A 15,492-nucleotide genomic window follows, 5' to 3' on the forward strand; every position below is an offset into this window, starting at 1 on the left:
TGTCAAATGATATGTTTATTATTATTTTTAATAAAATTTCTTTCCATAAATAATTATTCAGAGTTGACTTCCTATGTCATCAGTTGTGTGAGTGAAGAGAGGAAATTAGAACTTCAGGCATTCCAGGAGGGGTCAGTCTTTGGTGGACGTCTTTCAGTCGTTATCAGCAGAGCGAGCCACAGCACCAAATACATTCCATGGACGGGAGGCCAGCTTCGCATAAAATAAAAGCGCATTAACCTTATAATTCCATCTGATAAGCATAATCGATTTCAAGATAAAAAAAAAGAAAAAAGAAAGCATGTAAAAATAAAAGTCCTGCATGCATCTGGTTTGATGAGGTCCACCATCAAAGGGGGGCCCATAAATATTTTTGAGCACTTTCCAACTGCGCTCCATGTGGCTATTGATCTGATGCTTGCGTAATATCAACCAAGGTTCTCCAAAACATTCATAAATGTTCCAGGACAGGCTGTGATATGGGAACAAAAGTTATTCGGGGAAATTTGGGGGGGCAGTAATCTCAAAAATAAAAACAAAATTTAAAGAATTTATTCTTTTATGAAAACATTCCACCATTTATTATTTCTGTACAAAATTACAGCATTTATAAATACCACTATTTCAATCAAATTCCTCTGTGACAAGATCAGCAAAACCATAGATACATTTTATTAATTTATACACCCCCCCACCCCCCCACAAAAAACCAAATAAACAAACATTTGGTATTCTACTTTGTATATACATAAAACCACTGTGCATGACATTAATTGTGTCACTTACCAGTATAATATTCTGCCAGTATAAAAATAGCAATAAAAAAATGGTGCATCAAAAATTAAATCTCAAAGTAACCTTGACCAATCAACTATGTATAAAGCTCTACAATATTGCTTGTTGGTGCTTTCCCAAGTCGGTAGTCATGGAGCTTTTAGCAATGAGTGCCGGTAAATGCAACTGGACATTCAAAATTTGGGAGAAAATTTAAGAAATGTTCTAAAAATGGCGGTGGGGTGATGTAAGCAAATGTCTCTCCCACCAATGGTTAAAATTAAGAATCTTTTTTAAGGGACACCCCTTACAGTACTCTCTCAATGCACTGATTTCACTGGTGTCACTAAAAAGATTTAGTAAATGAGTAAAAGACAAACTGAGCAGTGATTGTCAAACTGTGGGACAGGAGCCACTGACCGGCCTTGAGGTAAATATGGAAGATGTACATTACACACCTTCCACAAAACATTTTACAGGGAAAGTAAGAATATTTGGTTAAATCAAAACAAAAATTACTATTCACACTTGACATCCTTGAACTTCATTGTGACACTTACAAGTTGTCACAAATTCCCACAAATTATCTGTATACAATGAATACTACAAATATCAAAATAACGCCCTATGGTATTGTGTACATGCAGTCTTGTCTTCTGTACTTTAGTAAAAAATCATTTCCTTTGTCTACCAGCCTTTACTTTGCCCAAGCAGTTTATCCAGTGACTAAAAATGTACAGAGACACAAACACCTCTTGTGTAAACTAAAATCTTACCATTGCAAATAATGTTTATTATAATTAAATTATTTTTTAAAAATTCACTTCAAGTCCTTCTTAAAGAGATAGATTAATGGATTCACTGGGGTTTCTGTTATGTGTTAAAGTGGTGTCTTAACAGAAGTTCCTTAACAGATGCAGGACTCAGCAGCTCTTGTGCCTCCAATTCACAGGGTGACCACAAGCTGAAGGGAGAAGCTGAACTTCACAGCTCCACTGAGGTGCCGGCCATTCTAGCTCCTCGGTCAGTCATTTGACAGCACTGGAGAACGGAGTTTTAAAATGGCTCCGACAGCTTCTCTGAGAGCACTCCGGTCCCACATTGATGAGGTCATCAAATTGGGCTGCTGCAAATTCCTCCTCCACCATTTGGGGCAAAAAAAAGGGGAGGGAGCCAGTGCCTCCCGAGTCACCATGGGGGCTTGTGATGTGGATGCCCATTATGTGAAACCATCTCACCAATAAGAGTCTATCCTCAGATGATGCACTCAGATGAAAATAAATGGACCAACAAACGAGGCACGTTAGTTATGGCTTTGGGTGCCATGGGAACTCAAAGGAGACATGGTTTATATGCAGGTTCCACAATAAGAGGGGGAATGTTTCCACAGTTTTTGAAGGATGGGCTCCCAGGTTAAGTCCAACGTTGGAGATGGTTGCCATGGCACTATAGGTAATCAAGCTCCAGGGCGTGATGGAGCGCCGCCAGGTCCGAATGGCTGGAGATTCTCCAGAATGGCATGTTGTGCTGGGAGACGGAGACAGAAAATACTGAGACTACGGGTTTGATTCACAGGTGGTTGAGCAGCCAATTAACCCCTAGAATACTTGAGGCAATACATGATGCCCTGGATAAGAGCAATATACAGAGACCAATTTATTGTCTTTCGGTTTTGAGAAGCACCTAAAAAATATACAGTATACACTGTTCACTGCAAGGTCAAGACCAATGTGCATTTTGCAGCAGGAATAGCGTGCTGCTAACTGCAAACCACTTTCAATGTAAACTCGCTGTACGTTTTTGCGGTTTATTCCGAAGGAGTGCTTTCCACTCCAAATCTGAACTCAAAGAGTTCCTGTCAGCAGATAGTAGGTATTCTTAATATTTATTGAGCAGCAAAAAGGGGGAAAAACACACTCGCCAGTAGGACTGTGGACTGGCCTCATATCAAAGGACAATTGGGACCACGCCCCGATGTTGATGCTGTTCTACTATGCATGTCAATGGGGCGAACACAGTCATTTCGACAACAAAGGACATCTAAAGCCTCTTAGAAGGCTGCCCTTGACATGTCAGAAAAAGGGCTTACGTCTAGCGCTGCGCTTATTTACGCGGCTTTAAATTGCCGTGCGGAGCAGGGGTATAATTAAGCCATTCCGCGAGATCACTGGACGTTCTGTTTGAGGAGCGGCACGTCACCCTGTTCCAGAGAACTGCCGGCTCAAACACGCCTGCGATAGCTATCTGGAATGTAAAAAAAGTGACGAAACCAAAAGGGCCAGCGACGGTTCTCACGTTAAGTCGGGTGCGCGGTGTTCGGGGGGGGGGGGGGGTGTGGGGGCGGGGGGTGTTATGACGCGCGGAGGTGAGGAAGGATTTGTCCAGCTTTGTTTCTCCGAATTTACCTTTTTTGAACCCTGCTCCTCCTCCACGCCATCTCCAACGGCGATGTAAACGGCTTTTCTCCCAAACCGGTGGATCACCCGCTCGAAGCAGCTTTCTTTCCCTACAGAGATATTGACCATCATTAGTGCTTCTGAAAAGTGCATCACATTTCCCTCTGTGTCTGAAGATTACAGGCTTATTTGGCACCACCAACAATGTATCACTGCACAAGCATTTGGGCCTTTGTTCAACCTAATTGCAAAGAGCTTTGAATTGTTAAGGTGGTCTGACCTAACTTTAATGGTTTATTCTTTACCGAGTATTCATTTAAGCTTGTTTCATCCAGTTATGATTTATTTATGCGTTTCAGCGACCAATGTAAAATTTATTGTAAAAATGTCCAGATTGACGTTCACTTCCAATCCTTACACCGCATCATGAGAGAATAAAATAAGGATTTAAAAAACAGTTTTAATGTCGTACTGAGATGTGAGAAAGATTTGCTGCAACAGCTGTAGCTGAGAAATGAAACCCCAGAGAACCAGATCAAAGCCCCAGTCCCACTCCTCAGAAGACCTCCTGAACACCGCCACCAAAGCAGTAAAGGGCCAGACCCCCTCGGCAACGCAGCCGGGCAAAAGAAGGAACCGGAAACAGGCGTACCGATTTTCGTGGCACTGTAAATGTTTTCTATGGGAAAGGCAGCTCCCAGCCCGTACAGCAGGACTTTTGCAAGGGCAGGGATCAGCTGCGTTGTCGTCACTAAAATATTCACACAGTTTGGCCTGGAGGGGAAACAAAGTTTTTTTATATTAAGTTAAGAATTTTTATTTAAATCTTATTTGTCACCTTAAAAGTGATATGTTTTTTTTTTCCCTGAACAGGATCAAACAATCCTAATTATAAGCTCGTAATTTTACATTTTATCACGAATGAAAAGAAAGAAAGACACGCAGAATAAGTTGTGATTTTGGTGTGCTCTCTACCTTGAATGGATTAAAGTCAGGGCCTTCAGTGCCAGTGTCAGCCAGGAGTCGGTGAGAGCTTCGATTTCAGCCCTCAGCTGCAGCCACGCCTCCCCTTTGGCTGGACCCAGCAGACCTGAAAAACAGCCAGATGCTGGAACGTTCTCCCGTGGATGCCTTGAACTTGTGTTGCTTTAAAAAAAAAAAAAATTGAAAAAAAAAGTAAAACTGCGTGGGAGTGTAGGGCAGCTTTCCAGAGGTGTGCGTGTATGTGTGTGTGTGTGTGTGTGTGTGTGCACAAGTGTGGGTGCGTGTAGGTGTGTGGGGGAGGGTTACGTCCAACGCTGCTCCTGCACGTGATGTAAAGGGGAGTTCTCTCGAGGCGGTGCGTGCGTATGCGTCGGCCAATGAGGAGGGGGTTTACCTGCGACGTTGCTTTTGTACGTGGTGTAAACTTCTTTTACCCGTCGGTAGCGGAAGGCCAGCTTCCTCATCCAGTCCACCCCGCCCCTCACTCCCGAGGCCAGGCAGAGGCTGGCGCTGGTGGCCGCCGTTTGAAAGCCGTCTGAGCCGAAGTTGTACGCGCTGTTACGAAAGAGGGGACAGAGACGGGGATGGGGCCAGGGCGTGCGTTCCATGTGCCACGCCCTGACCGAGCCAAAATAATCATCACCACAGATCGGATACAGGAACGTTACCTCAGATCCTGGCCATTGTCATCTGAGGATACATCGTCGATATGGACCTGGTCACACTCCTTAAAAAGAAAAAGACAAAAATGAGCATTGATGTATCACTCATTTCTCTCTCTCTCGCTCTCTATATATATATATATATACATATATGTACACATGTATACAGGTGCATAATGATCGACCAGTGAATCAACCTCTCCCCATCTGCCATGTCTGTAATAGACATGGCATCAAAATGACTCTTAAAATGGTGTGGGGGGGAAAGGGGTTGGGGGCGAGCAGTGGTGCTGATTATGCTGTTGGAGCACCGCCCCCCCCCCCCGATTTCCCCCACCCGTCCCGTATCTCAGAGGGGATTTGCGCATATCCTGAGTAACACAAACCAGACCTTCCGCAAAATGTAACAGAGGAAAAATTGAAACTGATGCAAACCGCCAGTGAATGACCCCTGATTGCTGCCACACACCGATAGCATTCTTCAGGACGAGGCCAGGCAATCTGTTATTAGTTTATCCTTTATAGGGGTCACGTTTCCCCTCCCCCGCACCCCAATGCCTTAGAAGTACAAAATGTTAGAATGCCTCTCTTCCAACAGTTCAATTTGGAAAAAATGAATGTGTACAAGACAGGCATTTTATTCTTAAATTCCACTTGATCTATAAAATTTCTATAAATTCCAACAACTCTACTGTAAATGTGTATAAATCAGGTGCATATTTTTCCAAAAAGGAAAATTCCAGAAAGGAAATGATTTACTATTTATTGATGATCATGTACTTTTCATTATGGTTTAATGAGTATTAACAGTCAAATAAGTAAAGATGATATCATTGTTAAAATTGAGTGCTTTAATGAAAAAAAAGCAAATAACAGTAGGTTATGCTCAGACTGTGATCATTCACACTCACTGTGCATGTAAGAGTTGCGTTACAGCAGCTACAATGTGAGTGTCCATGTTTTAGTCCTATTTCTCACACCATGCTTGGGAGACAAAAAATAGAGCAGATTTTTTAACTTTGAGCTTCCCGGGTTAACTGCATGAAACAGATGCCATTGGAGCACTGAAACACTTGCGTCTATCCTACGCAGAGTCCATCACCGTCAACCATATCATCATCAGCAGGGCTGCCAACAAACTGCAGATAAAACAAAAAGCCAATAACGTCCTACATCCATCTGTTAGAGGCCCACCAGAGTGGACTTTTTCCACTGGCTCCCTCCCAGAAGCGAGCGAGCGCAATCTGAAATAAACAAAAGCACTCTTTCTCCCAGGAGATAGCAGTTCACAGTCTGTCACCCATACAGGTCCCTGGCCTCAACTGATGCCTTAATCAAGGAGAAAAATGAAAACCAGAAAAGCCAGAACATATTATTTCACAGAGGAGAACAGAACCAGAAATGTGTTTCTCTTCTGCCCCGTTTCATGACTGAGACTGTAAAAATATGAAAAGGTCTGAGCGTCCACTGTTGTTCTCATTCAGCTCTCTGCACTTTGAACGTTTCATAACTCAACAAACTAAGCTGGTCCAAAACCCAACAAATTCAAAATGCTGTGATGGTACATATTAAAAACAAAAATATATATATATATATTTGGAAATACAAGGTTTCTGCGCTACACTTACATATATAATACAATAAATACTTAAATTGGTCACTCCACCATTAAGGACAAGAGTACGGTTACACGCTCCCATAAGATCGCCATACTAGCATTTAATCATTATGTGCCCAAAAAGAGCTTCTTTGACTTGACTTCTCTGCGCTCCCATGCACAGTTCAAAGGTCGCGGTAAGCAGACCTCACTTCCTGCTTCATGGGTTCCTCCATTTTGCTCTCCCCAGACGCTGAAGCGCTACATGAAACCGATACCACACAAAGCCCCTGCCAGAGTCCATGCCCCTTTTCTCGGAGTGCCCCCTTCATGGCCAAACATCCGCAGTGATGGGGTTAGTGAGGCCTGACAGTGGCTCAGATGGAGAAACTGCGCAGCTGAGCGGCAGAGCAGCCAGCCCGTCTGCGCAGCAGGCAGCGGAACGTCATGGCTGCTTTACATATACACGCGCACACGCTTGGTGTGGAAAACCTCTGTGGTACTCCACCCATCAACGATTTCCAGAAACTAAAAACCAGGAAACCAGCTGTATTAATGGCTGTCATGGCTCAATATCAGAATCAGAATCAGAATCAGAATCAGGTTTTATTGCCAAGTAGGTTTACACATACGAGGAATTTGTTTTGGTCAGGTGGTGCATAACAGTGAACATAAAATAAGATAAATAAAATGAAATAAAACATAACAGACATAAAATAACATAAACATAACATAAACATAGTGCAAACGGTAAACAGTAAACAATAAACAATAGTGCAAGGGGATAAAGTGTTATAAGTACAGGTGCTGTCTGTTTGGTGTCCGTGGGGGTCAGGATAACTATATAGGAAAATATATCTTGCCACTTAATAATGCCCCAACAACTGATTGGCTACCAAATGCCTGCCTGGCAATTTTCAATTGCCACTTTGATTCCCTAGGGGTGTCACAGCAAAACTGAGCCAGAAAAAACTTACTTCTAAATCATTGAAGAATAGATGTGTGTCAGCCAGATTAAAGATCAGTTCTTCCATCCTGAGTCCTAATGACACAGAGGTTGAGGTATCCTGAGAAAAAAGCACAATTACAAGAAAATATAAAAAAAAACCAGTGAATTGCTACATTGTGTTTCTATTTCATTTTTTATTTAGTCTGTTGTATTGCCATGACAGGCACACTCTCACATAGCCATGTACAGATGACAAGTGAAACAAAAAACATCGGATTCAGTAAAGGGAAGAAATCAACATTTGCAAGAAATTTGTGGTAAATTATTAAATCTTATAGCTTCTTTTTCTCGTCTCTAGGTACATAATTTAAGGCACAAGATAACTATAGTGGCATTTAAACCACATTAACATGAAGTACTTTTAAAGGAAATGATGTTTAACTGGCCATAAAATTACATAATTGGTAGCGTGGTTTAACAAACGTTAGTCCGTTCACAAGATTAACCACATATTTTCCCCTTAGGATATTCACTGAAATTCCTTTCCTGAGTCGCACCTCCAAAAGCCACTTTCAGTTAAACATGGTGCGGCCACAAAGGCGTCGATTTAGACTCATTTTTAAACGTCTGATTTTGGGGGTTCAAAGCCTTCATCAATACACAGAACAGAAAATTACTCCCAGACTAGTTTGGCCAAATAAAATAAACTACTGTGTTACAGAAAATACTTTCTCCTGACTCAAAGTCCCATACGAAGCGCACTGCAGTTAGACTGAATATCCCTTCAGAGTTGAACATGAAGATGAAACAGGAAACAGGAGGTTGATCAAACACATGCAAAACCCAACAGATGCTGAGGCCCTCCAGGACCTGTTCTAGGAAGTGTGTGTGTGTGTGTGTGTGGTTCTAGGAAGTGTGTGTGTGTGTGTGTGTGTGTGTGTGGTTCTAGGAAGTGTGTGTGTGTGTGTGGGTGGTGAGTGTGAGTGTGTGTGCGCGTGTGTGTGTGTAGGGCACGTTCATGTTTCTGTCTGCGGTTCATTTTTTATTTACAAGGGCTTGGTGAATCATGGCCTGCATGAAGCCGCAATGAAGCCTCTCAGCTTTATCCTAATAGGAATAAAATACAACAGTATATGGAGGTAAAGAGACTGTATGGAGACTAATGGAGGTAAAGAGACTATACACAGCAGCTGTGTCCCACCAGCTATCCCCTGCAAAAACACCAACTCCCAGAGAGACGAGGGAGCCTCTTAAAGCCAGTCCTGAAGTTCACTTCCCAAATGTTTCCAGCACTAAAACTACACACTCTCTCCATCTCACTCTCTCTACACCCTCTCTGCTGACACATCACTACTACAAACTTTTTTAAACCAGAAACAGTCAAAAAAAAACTTTTAAAGTATACTGCCAGAATTCCAACAGCAGGACACTTCATAAACAACTCTGCAATATTCAGTGAAGTGAACAGATGTTTTGTCACTGTAGCAAGTACTTCAGAATGCTGCTGCTGCTGCTGCAAGCTTCAAATAATCAAAATGTCTTCTGGGACCCATTTTAAAAAGAAACACGTACCCCACTCTAAACTGTGTGCATGAAATCCCCCCTCCCTCCATCCTCAGCTCGCTTTAAACAGACGCGTGTTCTAATGCCACAGGTTTGTGCGCTCTGCTGAGGAGCAGAGGCGTGGTCACAGCGCGGCGCGTCACTCACTCTCCCGAATCTGTTGGCGTACGAGCCGGTGAGGAGGGAATGGAAAAGGATGAGAGTCTCGTCCAGGTCCCAGATGAAAACACGCTGGAAAAGAGAAATGTCCCACAATGCAGTTCTCTGCTACTGCCAGGCTCTGGTACCCCCCATTCCCACCCCAATAATTGCCATATAGAAGGCTAGTGGTCAATAAACTATCACTATGCACCATCAGTCCAATTTCACCCTTCACATTAATGAGGTCAAAAGCATATGAATGGGTCCTAACACGCTAGCCAGCTCTTTTGTGACCTTAAAAACATCCAGACCACAGTCACTGTAATGTATTCATCATAGTTTTGAATATTTGTTTTATATTTGGCTTAATTCTAATTTTTAATTTCAAAGTTTTTCATCAGTAACACTGCCAGTTTTGTCCTTTAAGGATGTATTTCCTGTTCCTATGGACCACACAGAGTTCTGACTGGGGCAGGCTGGGGCAGCACCAGAGGCCAGGATGGGGGATGGGAGACACAGAACCTGCGGTCCTACCTCCAGGACCGAGTCCAGAGATGGAGACGGGTTTGTGATCCGCCTGCCCCGCCCGCGTGATTTTCCTTCCGCCGGTCGGCCATTTTGATCCAAACCCGAGTCTGTGCCGCGAGCGGACTGACTCTGGATTACGCTGTACTCGCCAACTAAAATACATAAAATAACATTTAAAAAAAGAATAAGAATAAATATGAACATCAACATCGACAAAATGGAGACTCAACGTACACCAGGCGTTCCAAAACTGTGGGTCAGAGCCCAGTGCTGGGTCATGGGAGGGGTTGAGGTGGGCCACGGCATAAATACACAATTATCATCATTATGCAAAACAACGTCGTGTAGGCTATACAAATTACTTTCCTTGAACATTCACAGCCGCCAAATAATAAGCTTTACTCTTACGCAACTGCACGCGGTTGTTTTGAATGTACAGCATCGTCTTTTTATCGTTATTTATCGAGAGGCTGCTGAGATTTTCCGTTGTTTCATCTTTAAGGGACACAGCAGCGAGGGCACGGCTTTAACATGCCCGCTCGCACCGAGGAGTCACGGTCGCTTAGCCCGTCTTCCCTTTGTGAGCCGAAACAAAGCAGGCGCCGGGCTGCTAATCGCGTTTGGAGATGTTCAAATGTCACCAAAGGGCAGGAGACGGTGCGAATGAAATACAGGTCAGACAAGGAAGCCGCAGAGCCCGCCAGGCTTCAGGCAGAGGCTGCTACCCATCCGTCGCTCTAATTAACACTCTCAACATTGCGATCGTAACCATCATCATCATCATTACGAGCATCGTTACAATCGTGACCTCCGCTAAAATAAATGTAATCACTACCAACAACCTGATAATTATAATGTGTCACCCCAATCATCAGTCATTAGCACCATAATCAGAAACGCCACTGTAATCACAGCCATCATTACGGGCGATGAGTGAGGAGGGGCGGGGCCAGGACATTTTTGGCGGGGCTGTACCTGGGCGGTTGTCGGTTGGGGCCTGGCCGTTCGTGGCGGGCGTGGCATCCTGCAGGGTGAAGGTGGAGGCTGAGGAGGGGGTGGTGCGGCTGCTGGTGTTCCCCGTTCCGTAGGGGGAGGAGGTGTAGGAGCCGCTGTTGTAATAGTGGGAGTACTGCCCTTGGCTGAAGGTGGAGTATGAGGGGTATTCCTGTTGAAACGGGGGCAATAGAATGTGAGATTAACCATTCCCTGTGACCCGCTACTCTCCGGCTTGGGGTCTGAACATCTAAACGCAAAGTGACAAACACATGCATGGAAGGACTGAAGATGTGAAAGGGTACAGTAACTCACATCCACGCTCTTCCACAACATCAGATGAGATCTACTTTATAAATGACCGAAACCTTTCCCAGACACAAAGAGCAATTAACTTAAGGTGTGAATCCATCTTGTTTTGTACAGTCCTTATCTATACTTGACTAAACATCACCAGTTTGCTGTTGACTGCAAGGACATGTTTGTTAAGTAAAGTGCAATGTAACGCAGTAAGTTCCAGTTTTCTATTGACTGCACGGACATGTTTGTTAAGTAAAGTGCAGTGTAAGGCAGCAGGTGCCCAAGCCAAACACAAAACCGAGTGTGACGGACAGCCACCTGCTGAGCACCGTTGAATCCAGTTGAGTTCGAGAGGTAGCTGCTTCCTGAGTACAGTCCCGTCGCCGAAAAGCTTCCCCCTGCAAGAAGAGAAACGGCACAAGCGCAACACAGTTTGTGTTTAAAGGCCTGAACAAGAAGCACATGAAAAACACAACACCACAAACATCGACTAACACAGCCAACACAGTTCACCAGCTAAACAATAAGAAACACACAGTTATTGTCACGTGAGAGCACATGAATTAGGGGTTTAATATAAAAAGTTTGGATTTTTTTGTATCCATTGAAAGCTGCTGCACTTAGAAATCACTGTAAAGTAAATAATGAAGGACTCCTTTCCTCCATCTCAGAAACTTGTTGGTGGTTGCCGTGGTTTCTGCAAGTTGAGGCTGAAGCTAGAGGACCAAGTCAAGCATTTCTCATCCATTCTTTCAGTGAAAGTACTCTAACCTCTTAGACTCAGATCAGACTATAAATTACAAAAAAAGCATCTCACAGTATGATAAAGGCAATATCATTCTGATTAGAAGGTAACTCAAGAGCACCATGGTCTGTACAGTTATAATCAAAGCTTATAAAAACTCAGCATATTCATTCTCGGTACTCCATCAAAGACACTGAGATATATATTTACTGAAACAATGTTGGTGTAAGATCAACATAAGTTATTTAAAGACATCAAACAGTGACCGAATGTCATCATTGGCTTCTGAAATAATACAGCATTTCACTGTTTACTTACGATCAAGTTTTGTTTATTTTCCTTGAAAAGCAAAAAAAAAAAGCTAACTTTCATTTTAAAAAGTCACAAATAGTTTCCCAGACTTCATAAATTGATCCTTCTGAAGTTACGCATTTCAAAGTAGGCCAAACAGAAAAGAAAAACCAGTTTAGTTTAGAGAGTTTAGAGTTAATTTTAGTGTGCTTCTGGAGAAACAGATTTCATTATCCAGCTGACTTGAAGCATGTTAATCTGATGTGACAGTTGAAGAACTTAAAACTACACACCTCTTTGGATCACTGTCATTGTCACTGATAATGGCTGTGTACATTGAGAAAGCCTACTTACATTTTACTGGCTATCTGCAATAAAGTAAAAACAAGCATTCACTTGCATTTTATGTAAATTGTAAAGTCTACAGGTATTTCTTTGCAGATTAGAGTGTTTTAGCCCACATTCTTAATGTAACACAGTGTAACACTCTAACAAAATCCATGAAATAATAAGCCATTGCTCAACCCCATAAAAAGAGTGGTAAAGTGAGCCACATGACTTGTGACTGGCCCTTGTGATTGGCCAAAAAGACCAATGTCATCGCTCGGAGGAAATGAACGGCGTCGTATGCGTCAAGGTTTACAGAAACACCTTTCTGTCCGCTCTCTCTATTTGCATAGTTTTGTTTGCAGTCTTAACAGGGCCCTGATCTGTCAGACAGGGAAGTAAATGTGCAGAAGCAGGAATCCGTCCGCACTGCCCCGTTACCGCTGGCAACAGACTCCTGCCTCATACTGAGGGCATGAGCTGGAGGTGGTGAGGGGTGTACAGGGTCCTCCCCTGGGGCATTCCCGGAAACCCAAATCCGCTCAATTACAGAAGTAAACAGCAGTCAAGACCTATGGAAGTGACCCATACCTACGTTCCACTGTAGAGCTGGAACCAGGCTGGCTCATTATAGCTCTTTCCCACTATAGATGAGGTGCCAGACTGGCCTACCATACACCACCTTTCTTGGACATTCTTCCTATCTTTTGAGAACTAAAGTAAACTTGGTAAAAATGTACATCTGTTCCCCCATGTGCTGTGGTGAAGGGGTGATCCTAACCTTGCATTTGATGGCTGTAGGGAGCCTGTCCTGTCTGGGGTGTGCTGAAGCTGGAACCATAGCTCAAGAGGCTGGTTTGTCCGGGGGACGTGGTGTGTGGCGGACCGCCCTCCGTTTTTATGCCTGCCCATAGCGGACCTAAACCCGTTAGTGACACCAAATCTGAGTGATGGGCAGTCTCCATTAAAACAATTACACAAAATAAGTTATTCTCATAACTAATGTCAAGCCCTAATACAAGCAACCTTCTAAGATTTTATGTCCAGGGAGAATTATGTTATAAGACAAATGTGATATAATGTTCAAGTTAAAAATATTAATTTATTAAATAATAATTATTTTAGTAATGATATCAACTGATGATATGGCATAACTTCTATTGCTATAGTAGGTGCAAGAGGGACAGTGAGAAAGTAGCAAAAATGCTGTTGCTAGCATTGGTGCAGTACCATAACTCGAGAGTCCGTAGGCTTGTCCCGAGGGTGAATAGTTTGGGTATGCCGGGGATGACTGGATTCCTGTGGGATACTGCGTTTGCCCGTATACTGCCATCGCTTGGGATGATGGTGGAGCAGGAACAATATGTGGGTAGGGCCTACTGGTCGATAAAGCAGGAAAAACTAATCATTTAATTAAAAATGTCACTTAACAATACAGAAAAAAAGCAACTTTTTTTTAAAGATGTTTTTAAAATTTTAATGAAATCACTGACATGATTGCAAAAGAATAATACTGCGACCCACAAAAGAATGCTTTCAGTTTTTAAATAAGGCAATCATTTCAAGAGAAAACGCAAGCAGCCGACATCAAAGCTAGCAAAATTAGCTGAAACAGGAGGATTTGATTAGAGTGCCAAATGAAGCTGGGGCCAACGGTTATTTTTTCAGAGAGAACTGAAATGAGACTTACTTTGAGGAGTGAATCTGAGGAGGAAACTGCTGTGTTTGTCTTGGACTCAGGCCACTGTTTTCAATCTCTACAGGGAGAGGAAGCAATGACACAAAGGTGAGCACACATTTAAACCACGAATGAAACAAGGCAACTTTCCCCCAGTAGAACTCCTGGGTCCCTATTAAACTAATTTAGCGGTATTGCTGTGCTCAGTGCCGCGCCATTACTTAAAATCTGCTAAAATTCAGAAGGGAAATAGGCAGGTGATGCTCTTGTGCTTCTGTTGACTCTGTAACAAACAAAAATTAACCATTTGTAGTATTTAAAGAGTTCATATACATGAGAAGAAAGCTCATCATTTCCTCAAAACTCACATTAAATAAAGTTGGTTTTTCTTCAAAAATAAAGTTAGAGGGGCTTTCCACCTCACCATTATAAAGCTTTACTAGCAATGTGCAGTACCAGTAAATAAATAAATTAATTAATTAATTAATAATAATAATAAAATAGCAGACTCACAAATGGACCTACAAATTTTTCCTGTTGGTCAATGTCTATCTTGTACTATAGAATAGTACAGTATGGTTGGTGTGCAGAGGTAATTGTCTCCTGCTAGCTGTGACTGGTACCTGGAGCCCATCCACATTCCTCTTACCTGATCCTGATAGGCTGTCCGGAGGCTGCTCTGTTGCCAAGGAGACAATGATGTTGCGACTGCTCATTGGCTCCTTCTTAACTGTGAACGGAAAGAGGCCACACCCTCACCAACACTATTTGATCTCACTCTCCTAAAATTTTAAAAATAGAGCTATGCTTAAGTGTACACCCATATAACAGAATTGTTTCTATAATAGCATCTTATGCCAAAAACAGCCACTGAGGATAAGTTTAAAATATTTTACAGCAATGCAGCAATTCAACATTGCAAAAAAAATCAATAGGAGTGGGAGTCCCACCTTCTGTGCCATTTGGCGCTGTGTGGTTGTGGCTGATCTGGGATCTGTTGGTGTTCTGACCATCGAGACACTCACTACTGCTTCCACAGGCTTTGATGTGAGGGCTGGCTAGATCCTGCATTTCCACAGACCTGGGGCCACAGACAACACTGGGAAATCAACACTGCCAGAACACAGACTCTTATAGTCGAAGGTTTGGTGACCATTTATTAAACCTGGATTTTTCTCTTTTTTTCCCCCTAACTTGGAATGTCCAATTGGTTGTGTAGGCCTGTCTCATCACTGCAAGGTCCTCAGTAAGACTCAGAAGAACACTGAAAAGAGCGCTCTTCTGAGAGAGCACTCTGCTGAAGTGTGCCTTGTGAGCCACCCCTTCCTTTCACTCTGCAGTGCCGTGCAGTCACTGTTTTGTTAGAGTGCATCTCACAAGCAGGTGTTGCAGCTGATGCACCACACGGCACTGTCATGGAGAAGACAGCATAGCAGATCTGTTGGGCCCATCCCTACACCACAGGGCCCATCCCTACACCATAGGGCCCCATCCCTACACCATAAGGCCCATCCCTACAATACAGGGCCCATCCCTACACCACAGGGCCCATCCCTACACCAGA

The 15,492-nt window shown here is 43.1% G+C and overlaps 1 protein-coding gene across 6 annotated transcripts in view; it reads right to left on the reverse strand.

The window, feature by feature from the left end:
• The window catches only part of LOC135260821 (eyes absent homolog 1-like), a 23,466-nt gene continuing 7,974 nt past the window's right edge, over positions 1–15,492 (reverse strand). The window contains exons 3-18 of one of the 6 annotated variants that reach the window (XM_064346439.1): positions 14,879–15,009; positions 14,578–14,658; positions 13,941–14,007; positions 13,481–13,629; positions 13,032–13,154; positions 11,206–11,285; positions 10,570–10,759; positions 9,601–9,746; positions 9,073–9,156; positions 7,391–7,480; positions 4,823–4,881; positions 4,549–4,709; positions 4,146–4,260; positions 3,823–3,944; positions 3,180–3,280; positions 1–2,301 (exon numbers count right to left, since the gene is read on the reverse strand). In XM_064346439.1, the coding sequence (XP_064202509.1) occupies positions 2,221–2,301; positions 3,180–3,280; positions 3,823–3,944; positions 4,146–4,260; positions 4,549–4,709; positions 4,823–4,881; positions 7,391–7,480; positions 9,073–9,156; positions 9,601–9,746; positions 10,570–10,759; positions 11,206–11,285; positions 13,032–13,154; positions 13,481–13,629; positions 13,941–14,007; positions 14,578–14,658; positions 14,879–14,999 (1,770 nt within the window). In that variant the 5' untranslated portion in view covers positions 15,000–15,009 and the 3' untranslated portion in view covers positions 1–2,220. Of the gene's footprint in view, positions 2,302–3,179; positions 3,281–3,822; positions 3,945–4,145; positions 4,317–4,548; positions 4,710–4,822; positions 4,882–7,390; positions 7,481–9,072; positions 9,157–9,600; positions 9,747–10,569; positions 10,760–11,205; positions 11,286–13,031; positions 13,170–13,480; positions 13,652–13,940; positions 14,008–14,577; positions 14,659–14,878; positions 15,010–15,492 lie in introns of those variants that run through there. The other 5 variants (XM_064346440.1, XM_064346437.1, XM_064346438.1 and 2 more) reach the window with 5 other exon arrangements.

Source organism: Anguilla rostrata, chromosome 8, assembly GCF_018555375.3.
Source record: "Anguilla rostrata isolate EN2019 chromosome 8, ASM1855537v3, whole genome shotgun sequence".
NCBI classification, from domain to species: domain Eukaryota; kingdom Metazoa; phylum Chordata; class Actinopteri; order Anguilliformes; family Anguillidae; genus Anguilla; species Anguilla rostrata.